Raw genomic sequence first — 19142 nt, 5'->3', positions numbered from 1 at the left:
CTTTTATAGAGCAAGTGCAGGGAAATATACCGTATTGGCCTGAATACAAGACGGCCCTCATTATAAGACGACCCCCTCTTTTTCAAGACTCACGTTTGAAAAGAAGACTTTTTTAACACCAAATTAATTTTTATACAGATAATAATCACAGTACATCTGAAAAAATGATTATAACAACATATATGAGAGAAAAAGCATGTTATTTTGCCTCATTCAAATCTTAATATCTGAACATTTAAATTTGTAAACTAAAGTGCAATCACATTCGTAAATAAATAGCTTCTGGTTTTTGAAATGTAAATAAACAAATCTATTGTGATAAAACAACAAAATTGCAATAACTGCATTAACTACCAAAGTGAGGTCTAACTAACTGTAGTCTTGAAACAAATCTGAATAAGGAAATACATTGCAATAAAATAATGCAAACTGGTTAAACTTGAGAGTAGCTGAGATCTGTCATGACAGAACATTACTCCTCAAGTTCAGCATTCGCTTCAATGATATCTGGCGCCATCTAGCGTCGTGAATGGTTATAATGTCTATGTCTAGACCCCGAATATAAAACGACTCTCACTTTTTCAGTCTTATTTCAATGCAAAAAAAAGTCTTATATTCGGGCCAATACGGTATATGGAATCACTCCATTCTGAGGAAAAAAAATATGAAATCGTGAGAAACAAACAAATAACAATCAAACACATCTCTAGGCAGTTGTAGAGCTTTTTGAACAAATGCTAGCATTAATCCTATTGGCAGTTGCTTGAATCAGAACATCTTGGAGCGACGTAAACATCTAACAGCAGTAGTGAAGGATCTGCCTTATATTGCTTGTTTCGAGTCACATTGATCAGATTAAAACAAGTTTGTAAATGTCCATTTAACAACTTGTTCTACGTAATGTTAGAGGATGGGAATCCCTGTGCAAACGCCCGTTATTATTCATCACTGTACATGCTACCCAACGGCAATATCATTGTGCATTTAATAATCTTTGCCGTGGGATGAAACTCAAGCCATTAGGCACATGAGCGCCCCATGCATTCATTAGACGCCTCGACTTTGCACCAACTTTTAAAGCAGCCTTTAAAACAGTCAAAAAGTGTTAATTCAACTATTACGCTCACAAAGAGAGAACTAAACATTGAAGCACCACTCATCATTAAGATGGTCTTTGTAATCATTTTGCACATTTACACTGCAATGCTGCGATTCAAAAGTGTAGTGACAAACGTCAGCAATGACGCAACGGTTTTGTATTTGGAGCTAAAGTCGACCTTGTTTACTTTGATGAAAGAAACCACGGAACATTACATTGAATTTTGTCACTGGAAAAAAAAGGCATACCTCAAGACAGTGAAGTGGGTTGCTGGCTTTGACGCAGGGACTCGGTGAGGTGACGTTATCTCAGACTGCATTGCCGCGTCACTTTTAGCCTGGACGTCTTCTTTTCTTTCTTCTCCACTTCCAATAACATCCCACTCTTCAGCCAGCTGTTGCCAAGGGCAACAGAACGGAGCCAGGCAGCCATTTTTAATGTAATTGGTTCTTTTGGCAGGCGGACGTCTAGATTAGAGGGCAAATGGTCATGCACTTGGCAGACAGCAAATCTCCCAGTTTAGTAGACAAACTGTATACTGAGAAGCAGCTAACAGATGGACAGCATGACTTTATTACATCTAAATTGCACTGAGAAAACTATCCATATGATGGAAATGACGCAAATCCTTTTTTTCCAAGCAGAGTACATTAACTTGAAATTGTGCTTCCCATCAAAGACTATTCCGGAGCGCGCAAAGTGTGATACCAATTCATTCTGCAACTAACCTTTTGAACTTTTCAAGCAGCTCGGACTCTTGCTCCTCCTGAAAACGAGCTCCTGCAGGGCAGTCTGGGTAATCATGAGGGAAGTGTGGGACGCCTTTATTCTGAGAATGTGTCACACTCATTTTTAGTCCACCAATGCGAACACCTCTGTACACCTGGCAGAGGAAGAAAGTAAGTGCTGGATTTGGAGCTTTATGATTGAAAAAAATAATAAACCTGGGAGTTGCAGCAGCTCTACTTTTCATTTCAAGCTACATTTAACATTTCATAGGGCATGGTGAAACAAACAGCCTTGAAAGATGGACTTACCAATCATATTTATTACTACAAAGCTATCAAAGTTAGGGGGAGGTTGAGTTACAGACAGGTTAAGCTTCCAACCCACCGACTCAAAGGCTGGCCGAGATTACTCAAAAAAGTATTACCGGTAGTGCTGCAACGATTATTCGATTATCGTAATTTCCCGAATACAACGCGCACCCGTGTATGACTCGCACCTAAAATTTACCTGTAAAATCTAGGGGAAATTCTTGTACTCGGGTATAAAGCGCACCCTAATTTTAGCTCCAATAAATACAAAGAAATTGCCAGAAATTTGGCAGAACTGAAGCAAGCGGAAGTAAACGGTTATCTGTGAAGAACGCATGCGCAACGTTTTTAGTGGTGCATTCGTTACATTTGATTTCAGTTCAATATTTCTTTTAAAGGCTGCTGTATAACTTGCTCATTTCACCATTATGAAATAAATAAATGTATCTTCCTTGGATTGATCAAAAATAAAAGTGAGGACTGAAGTTTCGTGACTGGAACTTTTATATGTTTCTTACCAGTAATCGGAAAAAGCGGAGCACAGTAGAGACGAAACGAACTCACGGAAATCATTCAACCAATCCGAGTGAAGTTTTACAGAAGCAAAATGGTGACGTCATATAATGGTCTGCACGTTTATGATCAGAAAACATTTAGCAAATATTTTTTTTTAAAAATAGAATATTAATTTTCTGTGGTAAAATTGCTCACAGTAAAATAATTTTCAAAGTAAGCGGTCAAAGTTTATACGAAACGGATCGCCGTATACGTTCTTTTCATGACAACATTCATCAATAAACCGGCATGTTGCGATAACAAGGCAAAAAAAATTTAAATAATAGACGAATAGTACAACAAAAGCATTTTAATTGTATTAGATGTGAAAAATATCATCATGAAAACAATTATTTACAACATGAAAGTTCATATTATATCACTGTCGTTCGGATCAGGTAATATTGTGCTGGTCCATGGTAACACTGGAACATGAATCATGATAAATCTCTCTACCTCCATCCCTGTACCTGAGTTTAATGCGCACCCATGATTTTACAAGCGTGTTTTGGGAGGAAAAGTGCGCGTTATATTCGGGAAATTACTGTAACTCTAGTAATTAGATTAGAAAAAAGCTTCAAATCAAATTTTCTGCTTCAATGATAAGTTTAGTGTGCCGTTGTAATAGTTTGTTTTGAAAGTGTTTGCATTTAGTTTTATTGATTTTGGAGGATACACTGCCCTCTAATGGCAACAGTGAATATGACATAACTCATTTAAAATGGCTGAATCTAGTGGTTAAGACATAAGATTTTGTTGTTTTTTTTGCTTTTGTAATTTAGTTTGGAAGTATACTTAGTAGTTTTTGGAGGGAACACGTGTTTGAATGATTTGTTAAGAGCACCGTTTTTAAAAAACCTGAGCATTTTATCGCATTTAAGCTAGTGGACTTTTGCTATGCAAGTTAGCCAATTGTTCTTGTGTTTTACTTAGATCCTCTTTTTTATACCATTTGAGGCTAAGCTTAGGTATTTTTATTTTCAAATGCATGTATTGCTCGTGAAATGAAAGTGCAATTCTGCAAAGTTTGAAGAAACACTCAGGAATTTTATTTTGTACAATGGTACCTCTTCACACGAAGTTAATTCGTTCCAGGACCTCGTTTTTAAGTCGAAATGGTCGTATGTCGAGCAGGATTTTCCCATAAAAATACATTATAATTCCATTAATTGGTTCCACAGCCCAAAAACCTACACTAAATCCTTAATAAATACTAGCCAAATTTTTTCTTTTATCCCAAACAATAGTAGATGATTTAATTACCTGACATGTTTCGGCGAACACTTTCGCCTTCGTCAGAGGGTCACTGGTGTTTGGTGTGACGCGTCTTTATCAGCTGATGGATGAAGGCGTGACTCACCTATAAGATTGACAGGTGAGTCACGCCCTCTGCTGACTACTCTTCCAGGATGCTGGTCCAGGTTGTAGAGAGCATGTACGCCCCCTCGTCCCTGTTGATGGTCCTCGAGCCCCGCTTGCGGATCTCAATGGCCTCCCTTATCCAGTGCTGATGTTCCTTTCCTTCGGTGCGGATGACTCTGGCCTTTTCCCAGTCCATGATGTGGTTTTCCCTTTTGCAGTGATCGGTGATTCATCCATCAGTTGATAAAGACGCGTCACACCACACACCAGTGACCCTCTGACGAAGGCGGAAGGGCTCGCCAAAACATGACAGGTAATTAAATCACCTACTATTGTGTGGGATAAAAGAAAAAATTCGACCAATCTATAAGTGTAGGCAACATGAACTCAATACAACTTAATAAATACTGCTGATGCTATTGCAAATAGCAGATACACAGCGCAAAACAAATTATGAATAAAAATTGGAATAATAATAATAATAATACCTGTAATAATGTAACGAATCGGGTTCTAATGTGGCGAATGTGTTTACGGGGTGTACCTGAACGCTTTGCGTAGCTGACTTGACAGAGCGAGCCTTTATACTTTGACTTTGTTTAATTGTTGTGGGGGACACTAGGCGTGTTGTGTTGTGTTGCACAAGTTGATGAAATAAATGATTAGAAGCCTGACGAAGCTGGAGATTTCCTTGGCGATGTTACCACAATTATAATTGCCACATTAACTTCTAAAAACTGGCAAACGCAGGAGGACTGCCGAGACCATAGACAGTCTACGGCCATATTGTTGAGCCAAATAACGGATGCGCACCCCACGCTCATATTTTTCTATCATATCCATCTTCAAGTCAGGGGTAAGCATCACCTTTTTCCTTTTTTCACATCCTAAGCTAACACTGTTGGAACCCATGTTCATTTCTCTCACAATATGCCGTGCATCAGTCTTGCTGGGAAACAAAGAAACTGAGGTGCTGTCATAGATCGTCGTATTTAGAACCTGTCGTCGGATGTAGGAACAAATGGTGATTAAAATATTACGTCGGATGTCGAAAAGATCGTGTGTCGAAGCGATTGTATGTCAAGGTACTACTGTATTCGTATTGAATGCTCTGAAAGTCCATTCTTATAAAGCCTTTGGTTTACATCTTCTAAAATTTATTCTGCAACGCATTAATTATTCCTGATCAGATTTTTCGATTATTCGAACTAATAAATTGATAGATTAATCGTATACTTAAATAAACGATAACTGCAGCCCTAAAAAGGATCACAGTTTATTTTAATATTACATTAACATACAAAGTCAATCATTTTCAACAATGCAAATTTTTTTTTAAAACTGCTCTTATTGTATGTGCACTTTGGCCACGGAAAGCAGCATGACGCTTCGCAGTAATAATTTTGGAAGACAGACAAAAGAAAGGAGACAAGAAACAAAGATTTGTTGCTTAAAAACTTGTGCTTGGCAGCTTTCAATGAGCATATGCTTGTAAATGTTGTTACGTTTCTTGAAAGTTACCAAGGTGTTTGTGTGCGAGTCTCCATTGCAAAGTGATGCTAATTCTTCAGTAGCAAGTAACTGGTGTATAACATTGTACACTTAGCAGGCGCAGTGAGGCCCACCTGTCCAACTTCTCGTCAATGGTCATTTCTAATCAGCCATTCACATGGCAGATTGAGTATTATTTTAAGGCAAAACAGAACCTTATTTCGTAATTAAGTGCATAATAAGGATACCTTTCTTCATGTGTGTTTAGCTTTACATTTTAACTCACAATAAACATTTGACTCTTTTTGAGGGAGTGTTCAAAATCTGCCAAACTAGTCAGTTTGGATCTGCGTACATCAATTAAATATAAATAGCATGGCAGATCACAGAGATCGACCTAATTTTTGTTTGATCTCCAGCTTAACATCGCCCAGCCCTAAAAGACCCCCGACACAATGCGCACTACGCCTACTGCCAAAATACAAACAGCACACCCTCAATGCACTCACACAACCATCGCCACGCCTCCTTGACAGACAGACACACAAACACACACACCACAATACTCACCAGAGGAATCCAGAAAGCCATGCCCCAGCCTTTGGGGACCAATAGGTCCCATCCGGCTCCCCAAGAATTCATCTCATGTCCTCCTTGCTTGCCAGACTGGTGAACAAGCAGGATGGGAACTCGTCCCTGAAGGGGAGTAGGTCTGAGCCTAGAACCTGGCACGAGAACTTCACTCTTCATTCGGTTCAATTCCTTTGAGACGTAAAAGCAAAAGTCAAAAGGTCTTGTCAGTGAATCAAGTCCTGTAAACAAAGGAATAAAGTCACGATGACATGTTCTGATACCTGCTCTGAAATTTTATTCTCTGTGACATGGTTGCGCACAGACTGTTCCCACAGGAAACTCTGACAACAGTGTTCTGGTACACCAAGCAAAGACAGTTCCTTTCTCTTCTCATTATCCACCTCTGAAGGAAACGGCACACAAAAGCATACACCTGTGTAAACCCACACTTTAACACAGAGGGGAGTCACCCGTCTGCCTTCCCTCGCGTTGCTGACAGAGCATCTCTACTTCCCAGATGATTTATCATGCATCAAAGTGAGTATATTCACTCATAAGTTCAAACGGGCATATAGCAGGATATTTTTGCTTGTGCTGGGACTACTAACAATGACAGTTACAGTACGTGTCGTCATACTGTACATGATATTTCAGTTACGATTCTGCTGTGGTTTTAAACCCAATGTCCCCCCAGTTGCATTTTCCAAAATAAAACATCACAATATAAACAACCACAAAGGGAGTATTTGAAACCTCCCCGTTGCACATTAAAACACATTTGGCCATGCGCAAAATGAGCAACAACATGCCAATTTATCTTCAACCTACAGAAGACAAAAACATCCGTCCCCTCCATAATGACCACTAATAAGCCTCATTTGAAGCAGATGATGGGAAACTAAGTGTCTTCCTGTATTGTTTATTCATTTTCTACTCTGATGATTCGTTTCTAGGTTGCGATGGAGCTCTAAAAAAGTGGGACACACTCTTCTTGCTTCCGAGCAACATTTCTATTATTTAAAGGAGCGCAAAGTGTGTCACTCTGTTTAAAGCAACGACAAATAGAATTTTAAAAAGCAAGGCATAAGCCGTTGTTGTCAATAACGCCGTTTTGGGAGTGCAGGGTCCTGCCAGGATTCGAACCTGGAGCATCTGCATGGCTGAGCAGAGGCCCCCCAGGAGCACAGGACCGAATGTGCACTCTGTGAAACGGCCTCAGGACAGACAAAAACCGACTTATTTGTACCTGCTCTTATCAAGAGATAACAAATTTAGTTTGCTGTAACTTGGTGATCACCTGGGAATTTTGGATTAAAGCAGTCTATACCAATCTATTCCACATAGGGCCACAGTGGGTGCTGGTTTTCATTATAACAAAACAAGATGAAGCCCTTTTACCAGCCAAGGTGTCTTATAAGGCTGCAACAACTAATCAAATAAATCAACTAATTTGATAATCAATTTTTGCCAGCAGCTATGAGCAGTCCTGTGTAGGTCCTTGTTTGCGCGTAATGTGAGGCTGCAGTGATTAGACCTAGAGAGTTCACTGCCACCCTCAGGTTGGTTGCTGAATCAATATTACGAAGTGTCGAGAGAGATTGTCTTTTGTGTTGTTAAATCCAGTGTGTCTCTGTCAGACGTTAGCAAATGAAGCCAATTTTATTGTATTCTTTGTTGATGACACGTTAATACTTAGGAGAGTGCTAAGCCAGTTGGCGATTATGCTAATTAGTATCTTAAGTGTCCGTTTGTATTGTTTTGGAGAAGGTTACAAGCACTTGAGTTTTTGTCAAATAGTAAACGCACATAAACCCAGCTTAGAGTCTCCTTAAAACACAAACTCCCATTCAAACTGTAAATTGTCATACAAGATAGTGTGCTTTGAAATTGGATTGTATTTATGAACAACTGTTTGATAAAGGAAACTAATTCATGAGTCTGCCTCCTCATTCGATTTTATTTAGTTTTAAAAATATTAGGGCTGTCAAACGATTAAAATTTTTAATCGAGTTAATTACAGCTTAAAAATTAATTAATCGTAATCAATCGCAATTAATCGCAATTCAAACCACCTATAAAATATGCCATATTTTTCTGTAAATTATTGTTGGAATGGACAAGATGGATATATACATTCAACATCCGGTACATAAGGACTGTATTTGTTTATTATAACAATAAATCAACAAGATGGCATTAACATTATTAAAATTCTGTTAAAGTGATCCATGGATAGAAAGACTTGTAGTTCTTAAAAGATGAATATTAGTACAAGTTATAGAAATGTTATATTAAAACGCCTCTTAATGTTTTCGTTTTAATAAAATTAGCAAAATTTTCAATCAAAAAATAAACTAGTAGCCCTATTCTGTCCTCAATGTGTGTGAGTACACAAATTGACAGATAGCGAACATAAGTTCCAAAAAGAAATCAGACGGTGTGGCAAAGTTGCATGGGCTTTACTGAAGTCATCTCTTTTTGACAGGAGCACGTTTCTTGTATTTTTATAAAACTGAAAATAACAAGGCAATGTGTCAATAACTTGCATAAATCACAAAATAACATAAAATGTACACACACGTGTCCATTTGAGCAGTAGCACTAGCCAATTAGCTCACAAGCATCTAACAATGTAACTGCATTTCACCATATATGTGAACAAATTCAAATACACATCCTCAATAACTATCTAATGCTCATGAATATAAACAAAGGAGGAATATAACTCACAAGCGATGCATGTATTAGACACAAACAGTGTGATGGGGCTATAAGAACTGCCACTGAATACTGGATGCGGACGTTAGCTGGTCTGAATAGCACTGTCTATTAGTGTGAGTTCGCGTCGACATATAATCACGTCAGAAAAGCGCGCCGAAACCCAAATAATCAGCTGCACTGAATCGCCAGCAGAGGGCGACATTACGCCACATAACATATGCAAGTCACACCCAAGCGCCAGCAGAGGGCGGAAAAACTCCATACAACACAATTAACAAGTTGGCCTTTCACTGTACTGACATTTAAATCTGTCTGAGCGGGCCGAGTGCGTTAATTGCGTCAAATATTTTAACGTGATTAATTAAAAAATTTAATTAACGCCCGTTAACACGATAATTTTGACAGCCCTAAAAATATATATATATATATGTGTGTACATATATGAGTCATTGACACAATTTATATCAGCGCTTTGCCCACAAGAAAAAGAAACGTCAATCAGCAGCACTTTTTTATTTGAATGAAAAGAAATTACAACTGAACTGGTCCTATTTATGTACTGAGATATTCTTTTTATGTATTATACTCAGAACCTTTATTAAAGCCCTTTAAGTTTTATGTATTACGAAATTTCGATTCTTAGATTATTTGCGATTCGGCCGTGGAAGATTCGAGAACGATTCACAAAAATCCAAATTCCGATTATTGAAATATGCCAAGTAAAGCGGAAATAAAACACAGTCAGTGCAGTGTTCGGGACGCAATGAGGAACGGACTGAGTAAACATCATGCTCAACTCATGGCGCTAGATAAAAAAACAATAATACCTGACTGTGTCCAACAGCCGCTACAAACTACGCCCACATAATGCTATGGTAGATAACACATGTATATAGAACTAGAAGCGAAATGACAGACTCGGCAGCGTTAGTAAACAGCCGCCATCTTAAAGCAGCATACTCCTCTAGAAGACTGTTGGATAATTACTTTTTTATCCAAAATACTCCTAAATCGGCAAAATCTTGACTTGAATCTATCTTTAAATGATGAAACTGTTTTAAAACTTTCACGTCGAAAGTAGACAGAAGGGAAATTATGGAATGACGGGAGCAATTTTAACAAATTAAACTGTTGATTCACAACATTAAATTGAATGTAGTTTAAAGCTGCTGATACAGAATGGGGGCTTGAGTATTTCATTTACTGTTTTGAACTGTTAACTTGATACTGAAATAGTAGTTTATTTAAGCCTGAGAGGATTTTTGTAACTAATATACGAAACATTAAAAGCAGCCAATAGCTGGGCGAAGCACAACAATGATCGATTCATAATCGAATCGTAGCCACTGAATCGTAATCGAATCATTAGGTGTCCCAAGATTCCCACCTCTAATGTGTATTTTATAGTCATCCATTTTGTCTTCATTGTTACTTACAACATGCCTAAAATAACTTCAACTTGTGAAGGTAATTGTGGAAAAAAAGTGATTTATCCGATTAATCGTTGAGTCTTTTAATTAATCGATTATAAAAATAATCGTTAGTCGCAGCCCTAGTGTCTTTTAGGTGTAATAATCAGGTGCTGCTTGTTTTAACAGAAACTTCACTGGTTAAATTGTCTGTGCTCGATTGCTAGAAACAAAAAAGCAGGACCCACAGTAGCCATTGAGGACCGATTTGGACACCCATAGACTAAAGTGTCAAATAATCGAGCAGCTGCCAGTACGAAAAAGGAGAGTGCATAAAAACTGTGCCAAACAATTCATGCAAATGACTTGCAGTGATGACCCCAGGCAGGAAAAGCCAAAAGTGACTTCTTTATTTCCACCATCTCAGTCGTAAGACAGCTTTTACCTTGTGCTTCCTCCACACAGGGCAAAGCTTTCACCCTCTTTTTCGGTATATTCAGGCGAGGGTCGTCGACCGTCAGCCCCAGTACTGTGCCTGGGGGGAGCTCTGCACTCGAGTATATGCCTGGATTAGGTATACAAGAATGGTTAATGGATAACAAAAACGTTCAAATTGGACCATTTCCATAGAAATAATAAACCTTTCAGAATGTGAAAGACATCGGACTGCTGCTGATGGAGCTTCATCTTGCTTTCTTCTTTGCAGTGATCAGGCCACCAAAAGCAAGAGGGCTGTGATTTGCTCATGTCCTTTAAAAGAAAAAAAAAGTGCAACGCTACGTCACCGGCTTGCTTGGTATACATGAGATCGTGATTTCCATTTTAATGAAATTCAGTGCTCTTACATCACAGTCTGTAGCAGCTTCCAAAGCATCTGCCAGCACAGAATGGGACTGCGGTCCAATCAGGCGATATCTGACAATTTCCATTGTGAGGTCGCTGCAAGAAAACATATTTCATGATACCTCTGCAAATCTTCAAAACAAACCCGATCTTAAAACTACACAAACTTGATCACTATTCCAGTTGAGCTGGATTTCCAGGTAACAGGTATGTCAGGGGATCTGGTTCCATCACCCAAAATCTTCTTGGCAGGAGGTCCATTGGCATCCCTGTGGCTTTGCTTCCTCTTCCTTCCAGGCGTTGGCTTGATTTCCCGGGTTTTATCAGGCTCTGGCTGCGAACCTGCGGCAGAGACCATGTCTGCTTGCATAACCAACGGCAGAGGCGGAAGAACCACAGCCTCACACTGGCACACACTTTGGAACTCAGCAAGGATATCCTGAAAGCAACAAAAAAATCAAGTTATAGAAAAAGTTTACATTAAGAAACAAAACAACGAGAATATGACAGCACCCTACTTGTTTAAGAGCAGGATGAACCCAGGTCCACAGTTGTCTGTCAGCTGATCCCGATGTACGGGGTCTCCACAGGAATGTGACTGGGCCCAAAGCCTGCGAGGGGAACTGGCCTGCCTTGTACAACACCACGCTACCTTGCCTTTGCCCTGACAGGCACAACTTCTGAGCAAATGTTGGGCCTGCCAATTTAGAAGAGCAGCATACAATATTCCAAATGACTCAACGAGGAGTAGTGCTATGCGATATGACAAGAGTGTATGCCGCCCAAAAGGATAGTAAAACTTACTATGGGCATAATTCCCATCTATTAAGATGGACTAATATAGACTATTTCGCACAGACTTCAGTGCACTCTATGTTAATGGATTTCTATATGTCACAGTAATACAAACATTTGGAGTGTCTTTTTGCTGCTATCACAGTGCAATGACGCGGACTGTGACCTGAAAAGGTGGTTACTAAGTGAGCATTTTTTCATCTCAACTTGCCTCAATAGTGGACATATAAACCACTTGATCACAAATCATATATTATTACCTTTGCTACATAATTGAACAATTTATGAGGTGGATGAACACAATTACATACAGTGGGGCATATAAGTATTTAGTCAACCACTAATTGTGCAAGTTCTCCCACTTGAAAATATTAGAGAGGGCTGTAATTGTCAACATGGGTAAACCTCAACCATGAGAGACAGAATGTGGAAAAAAAAAAAACAGAAAATCACATTGTTTGATTTCTAAAGAATTTATTTGCAAATCATGGTGGAAAATAAGTATTTGGTCAATACCAAAAGTTCATCTCAATACTTTGTTATGTACCCTTTGTTGGCAATAACGGAGGCCAAACGTTTTCTGTTACTCTTAACAAGCTTTTCACACACTGTTGCTGGTATTTTGGCCCATTCCTCCATGCAGATCTCCTCTAGAGCAGTGATGCTTTGGGGCTGTCGTTGGGCAACACGGACTTTCGATTCCCTCCTCACCCCGTGGCTTCAAAATGATAACAAGAACGGTGAGCAAAAATCCCAGAACCACACGGGGGGACCTAGTGAATGACCTACAGAGAGCTGGGACCACAGTAACAAAAGCTACTATCAGTAACACAATGCGTCGCCAGGGACTCAAATCCTGCACTGCCAGACGTGTCCCTCTGCTGAAGAAAGTTAACGTCCAGGCCCGTCTGCGGTTCGCTAGAGAGCATTTGGATGAGCCAAAGAGGACTGGGAGAATGTGTTATGGTCAGATGAAACCAAAATAGAACTTTTTGGTAGAAACACAGGTTCTCGTGTTTGGAGGAAAAAGAATACTGAATTACACCATACCCACTGTGAAGCATGGTATAAGGTATAACTTCTAACGAGGCTCCACTCGTTACCTGTATTAATGGCACCTGTTTTAACTCATTATCAGTATAAAAGACACCTGTCCACAACCTCAGTCAGTCACACTCCAAACTCCACGATGGCCAAGACCAAAGAGCTGTCAAAGGACACCAGAGAAAAAATTGCAGACCTGCACCAGGCTGGGAAGACTGAATCTGCAATGGTAAAACGCTTAGTGTAAAGAAATCAACTGTGGGAGCAATTATTAGAAATTGGAAGACATACAAGACCACTGATAATCTCCCTCGATCTGGGGCTCCATGCAAGATCTCACCCCGTGGCGTTAAAATGACAACAAGAACGGTGAGCAAAAATCCCAGAACCACATGGGGGGACCTAGTGAATGACCTACAGAGAGCTGGGACCACAGTAACAAAGGCTACGATTAGTAACACAATGCGCCGCCAGGGACTCAAATCCTGCACTGCCAGACGTGTCCCCCTGCTGAAGAAAGGACATGTCCAGGCCCGTCTACTGTTTGCTCGAGAGCATTTGGATGATCCAGAAGAGGACTGGGAGAATGTGTTATGGTCAGATGAAACCAAAATACAACTTTTTGCTAGAAACACAGGTTCTCATGTTTGGAGGAGAAAGGATACTGAATTGCATCCAAAGAACACCCTACCCACTGTGAAGAATGGGGGTGGAAACATCATGCTTTGGGGCTGTTTTTCTGCAAAGGGACCAGGAGGACTGATCTGTGTAAAGGAAAGAATGAATGGGGCCATGTATATAGAGATTTTGAGTGAAAATCTCCTTCCACCAGCAAGGGCTTTGAAGATGAGACGTGGCTGGGTCTTTCAGCATGACAATGATCCCAAACACACAGCCGGGACAACAGTGGAGTGGATTCGTAAGAAGCATTTTAAGGTCCTGGAGTGGAGGGAGGGAATCTGTGGAGGGAGTTGAAAGTCCGTGTTGCCCAACGATAGCCCCAAAACATCACTGCTCTAGAAGAGATCTGCATGGAGGAATGGGCAAAAATACCAGCAACAGTGTGTGAAAAGCTTGTGAAGAGCTACAGAAAACATTTGGCCTCTGTTATTTCCAACAAAGGGTATATAACAAAGTACTGAGATGAACTTTTGGTATTGACCAAATGTTTATTTTCCACCATGATTTGCAAATAAATTATTTAAAAATCAAACAATGTGATTTTCTGGGGGGGTGTTTCCACATTCTGTCACTCATGGTTGAGGTTTCCCCATGTTGACAATTACAGGCCTCTCTAATATTTTCAAGTGGGAGAACTTGCACAATTAGTGGTTGACTAAATACTTATTTGCCCCCACCGTACCTGTCAACCCGAGGCCGTTGGCAATCTTACAAATAGTGATGTATGCCCTTACAAGTTGGTGACTAACCTTACAACGTTTTAGATAGCGTGCAATATGAAACAAAAATAAAACTCAATTTTTTAAATAGTAGAAATTGTTAATATTGTCACGTATAACCTGATGCAATCAAAGAACAATCAATATCTTCAGCTACATCATGATTTGTAAAATTTAACAGTGACTTTTGTTATAATTGTATGTAGCATTTGTGACCATTTCTATGGGCAAATTCCTGTGGGCAAAAGCAGTCATGTTTTACCTGAAGAAACCCTCCATTTCTAATTAATTTTTGTTATTCTCTGATTAAGAAGTTGTTGTTTTTTTCAGTTACCATATTTTACACACTTTAAGGCATACCTTCAATAAATGGCCTATTTTAAAACTGTTCATATATAGGGCGCATCACATTATAAGACACAGTAGTAGTAGTTGTAGTGGTTGCGTTATACATCCACTAGATGGTGCTGCACTAAAGGGAATATCATGCCATGATTAACCAATATTGATACATATATAAGTCGTATCGGATAATATGGCGCACTGTCTGCTTTTGAGAAAATTGAAGGCTTTTAGGTGTGCCTTACAAATATCGAATATAACGGTATATTTCTTAATTATACAATGTTGAGTGGTCTTAAGACAAATATTTATTTTTTGCATTCATGGATAGTTAAGAGATTTTTAACAAGTTTGTATTTATTGTATATGTTAATATAGTTTAAGTTATGTTCTAATGTTGCAGTTTAAATTCGCTAATAAAATCCAGACATTCTGGAAGTTTTCAAAATATATCTTTAGTTGCTTTTGAAAACAAAGGTTATAATCGAACAGTGTATCACCTGAACCAATACATATGAAAGTTAGTATAATATGAAAGTTGGTAGAATTCAATACAGATCATTTAGCCTATCAATTAATTAGGTTCCTACTGAGGAATGGAGCCCTGACCTCCGTTCACCCAAATCTGTTTGGTCTTATTAATGTCCCGTCGCCAGTAAAAAGTGTACATGCAGGTTTTGCTGTTAATTCATCCCTAACCAATGTTGAGACCAAACCTACGCCCTTGAGTCAACCCCATTTGTTTCTGTATGAATATGAATTTATTATTAATGATATTATGCCAATTTACCATAGTCTTAAAACTTACGACCACTCGCAAGAACTAGTATATAATTAAGAATCTTTACATTTGAGCAAAAATATGTATGCTACTGTGCTGCTATTGTTTACCGTCAAAATGGTTGTAGGATTTTTCACCAAATCGTGATATAAAATTGCCCATATCATGACGAAAGATGTTTTTCCACAGCACTAACGTAAATAATCTGAAGCTGCATTTGCACTACATGGTCTCACCAGCCTCCTTGCTGGTCAGCTGTGACAGACAATTCAGCAGCTTGTCTTCCTCTCCCTGGAGCTCCAAACAGCAGTAGTATGACAGGTCCTGTTTAGTCATAATCAGAAAAGAAAAAGAAAAAAAAATCAGCATTTCAGTCAGTACTATCACTAATGAATTTACAGTATCCATGCACAGCACCTGCAGCAGACAATGAGTGCTCATTGCTCTATAGGAAGGTCGGTAACATTTCAACGTGGGCCTGTCCCCAAGGCAGTAGCCCCACTTTTTGACCATGTGGAAGCGCTTGGCGTGCCAAATGTGCGTCTCCAGCCACACATTCTTTCTCTGCCGTCGATTGAACTCCAGCAGCATGTTTCCGTGACGCCGGCGTGCTTTGCGGCTCGTTCTCTTTGTCTGCTTTTTTTTTACGCTGCCGTGCAGAGATTTCTCTCTCTGTGGGTGACCAATACGGAAATGTCACTCAGTCAGAAAACAATGTGCGTTTTGGCCGATTCGATCAAAATAGCAAGAGGCTTTTTGTCAACGCTACCAATCTGTTGGCCATCTCTCTCAGCCGGCAGGGAAGCCGTTTGGTGTTGTGGCTCATCGCTCTTCTCCTCATGTGCCTCGGCAGTGCTCCAAAAATATGGCAGCTGCTTGTTGTCTTGGTAACAGCTTTCAGCATGGCCTTTACCTCCGCTGCCCTGGCCCTAGCAAAACTTGAAGCTACGAATACAATTTGACAAAGGGGAGAAGAACTTGTTCACACGCTTGCTAAATTGTGGATTTGCCGACAAGCATTACAGGGCTCCAGACTAACATCTTTCACAGGGAGCACAGTGGTCCCAAACTTAAAATTTTGGGGAGCAAGCAGAAGATTAAGAGGCGTACACTGTAAATCGACATGCAAAGTTTTCCTCCAGTTTTCACTGTTTCACTGATAAATTCTTTCATAATAAATGCATAAAACTACAAACTTCTGAATGTACATTTTATTCTCTATCAGTTTTGACATCGACCAGTATACTGCTTAGAAATTAGGTTAACATGGGAATTTTGTTTCATTTCTCACGCTATCACCTGGCACTACAACCAATCAGCAACGGATTTATTCATCGACAAATCACCTGCGATGACACTGGCCCACCCGGAATTTGACATCCACATGCCACACTTTATCAACATGGAGGAGCGTATCATTTTAGGAGTGTGCAACCAGCACATAACTTTATGATACCTCTCGGCATAATTTCTGTGACATAAATAAAAAAGCAGCAGTATAGCAAGTTATGGGAGCTCAGAAAAGACCGGAAATTTTAAAATGCCCTCCAAATTCATAACTAATCAGTGACGAGCGATGACGCACAGGCAGAGGACCGTGCGTGTCACTTGCCACTGCGGTCGCATCGTGCCCAGTGTTTTGGCCGTCAGCTCAACGGCGGGTAATTTTGCATTTCGATATTGCTCTTTGCCTCCCGTGTATTGGGCCCGAGTCAGACTTATTCCCCCTGTCGGCGTCTTTTGAAACAGTGCCGGAGGGTTTGTTGGAAAGAAACTAGTGACTTATTGTCCTTTTAGCAGGTGCCGTCAAGTTTTCCAGCTACTCAATTCTAACCCGCTCCACACATCCCCCACCTCTACCTCCTTTTTCTTCTGTTGTATTTTCCCTTGGCAAAACAGCTCGTTACATTCCCGCCAACCAATGGATTTAACCATAAAGGAGTTTGTCAGAAAAAAAAGCTATGTTCCTGATCACGCATATGCTAGTAGATGAAAAAAAATACTCGTAATGGTTCTAATTTTAGTCGAAAAATGCGACCATTTGGTCGCAGTCCGGAGCTCTGCATTAATGTTTTGAATATATTCGCCAAAAGCAAATTTAAATTACACAGCTGATAAGATGTGAGAAATTGAGATTCAATGCAGTTACAGATCTTGACCTTAATTTAACACTTCTGATTAAAAGCAACAGAATTAAAGAATAAATGTTGTAGATTTGCATATTTCCATTTAAAGGAAGGAATATCAGAATTAACCCTGCTCTCATTAAACATCCGTTCATGTACAAGAGCATACAGAGGAGAGTTGTCTTTACCAGTAATAAACGAAGGCATCTTGTCAGGATAAAGGCCACCATCTTTTTGATGTCCACGGACCCACAGAGACTGGAGGTGGGAGCTTTTCTTTCTTGCTGATGGTGGATCATTGTCTGATGAACCTTCTCCACCTCCACCTGAGAGACGATGTTAACACTGAATAAATGTGCTTTTTACTGATCCTTGTTGCATCAGGCACAAGGATAACAGGGATGTCTCTATTCAGATCACACCCGATCGCGTCATTTTCAAAGATTGCGTTTTTAAAATGTATTTATATTTTATTTGTACGTAAGTATACCATATTTTCCGCACTATACGGCGCATCTAAGTATAAGCTGCACCTTCAATGAATGGCCTACTGTAAAACATATATAGGGCGCACCACATTAGAAGGCACAGTAGTAGTAGGATTAGTGGTTGGGGTTGCGTTATACATCAACTAGATGGTGCTGCGCTAAAGGGAATGTCATGCCATGACTAACCAATATTGATCATATATAAGGTGCATCGGATTATAAGGCGCACTGTCTACTTTTGAGGAAACTGAAGGCTTTTAGATGCGCCTTATAGTGCGGAAAACACGGTATTAACTCGTTGGCTGCCATTGATGGCGATAGACCTCAAATCCATGTTGACTGGGAGGGTTTGCAGTGATCGTTGACCACTCAGTGCTTTGATGTCTAGAACGTTTAATGGCAGTGGGTAAGGGCTACTAGGAACAAAATAATCCAGAGGTATAAGGACATATATATATTAATTACACTACTTGGGGAAAAAAAACTGCAGAACAAAGGAAATGTCCAGCGACAGCACAAAAAAAGCCAAGAAAATCATAAACAACAATTTATCACATTAAAAAAACACCTTTAGGTTTTATGTAAAACACAATACGTAATTGAAGGTAATTTGTTTGCAACCTAATTTTGTGCAACTGACTTGCCAGAAAAACAAATTTGGGAATTTTCGCTTCACTGAAACCAATGCTTTACCAATGATCGTTGTGTAGGAGGTTGGGCGGTCGCCCAGGGCGACAAATTCCTAGGGGCACATGCACGCAAGGTGCACGCGAGTGATTGTCTACTATTATAATTGGCGCCCCTATCGTTGCAATGAAGCCTCCTGCAGACCGCATTTATTAGTTTAGCCGTTTAATTAATTTATTTAGAGTGGCACTTTTATTTTGGAAACTGCTCGTGCTTTTATTTCCAGTTCTTTCCCAGTTCATGCATCTGCTCCTTCAATAATGATGTGAGTCTGCCTTGTAAAGTTAATTGAAGGCACTGCACATACTGTATAGTGAACATTCCTCACAATGCTAGGTGAAGGAATAGTCGTGTTAAATGTGTTTTTGTGTCCATTTTCTTAATCATTC

The 19142-nt window shown here is 39.7% G+C and overlaps 1 protein-coding gene across 1 annotated transcript in view; it reads right to left on the bottom strand.

Annotated features, from left to right (window-relative positions):
- Positions 1-19142, bottom strand: part of pop1 (POP1 homolog, ribonuclease P/MRP subunit) — a 37034-nt gene that overhangs the window by 3610 nt on the left and 14282 nt on the right. Inside the window, exons 3-15 of the mRNA XM_057835139.1 lie at positions 17767-17904; positions 16222-16397; positions 15870-16124; positions 15689-15776; positions 11609-11787; positions 11258-11529; positions 11093-11186; positions 10889-10997; positions 10693-10812; positions 6399-6520; positions 6115-6306; positions 1828-1982; positions 1348-1566 (exon numbers count right to left, since the gene is read on the bottom strand). Of these exons, the coding sequence (XP_057691122.1) occupies positions 1348-1566; positions 1828-1982; positions 6115-6306; positions 6399-6520; positions 10693-10812; positions 10889-10997; positions 11093-11186; positions 11258-11529; positions 11609-11787; positions 15689-15776; positions 15870-16124; positions 16222-16397; positions 17767-17904 (2119 nt within the window). The remainder of the gene's footprint in view (positions 1-1347; positions 1567-1827; positions 1983-6114; positions 6307-6398; positions 6521-10692; positions 10813-10888; positions 10998-11092; positions 11187-11257; positions 11530-11608; positions 11788-15688; positions 15777-15869; positions 16125-16221; positions 16398-17766; positions 17905-19142) is intronic.

The sequence above is a fragment of the Corythoichthys intestinalis genome, chromosome 4, assembly GCF_030265065.1.
Source record: "Corythoichthys intestinalis isolate RoL2023-P3 chromosome 4, ASM3026506v1, whole genome shotgun sequence".
Classification (NCBI taxonomy): domain Eukaryota; kingdom Metazoa; phylum Chordata; class Actinopteri; order Syngnathiformes; family Syngnathidae; genus Corythoichthys; species Corythoichthys intestinalis.
The sequence above is the reverse complement of the archived record's forward strand: the minus strand, read 5'-3'. Positions and strand labels throughout refer to the sequence as shown.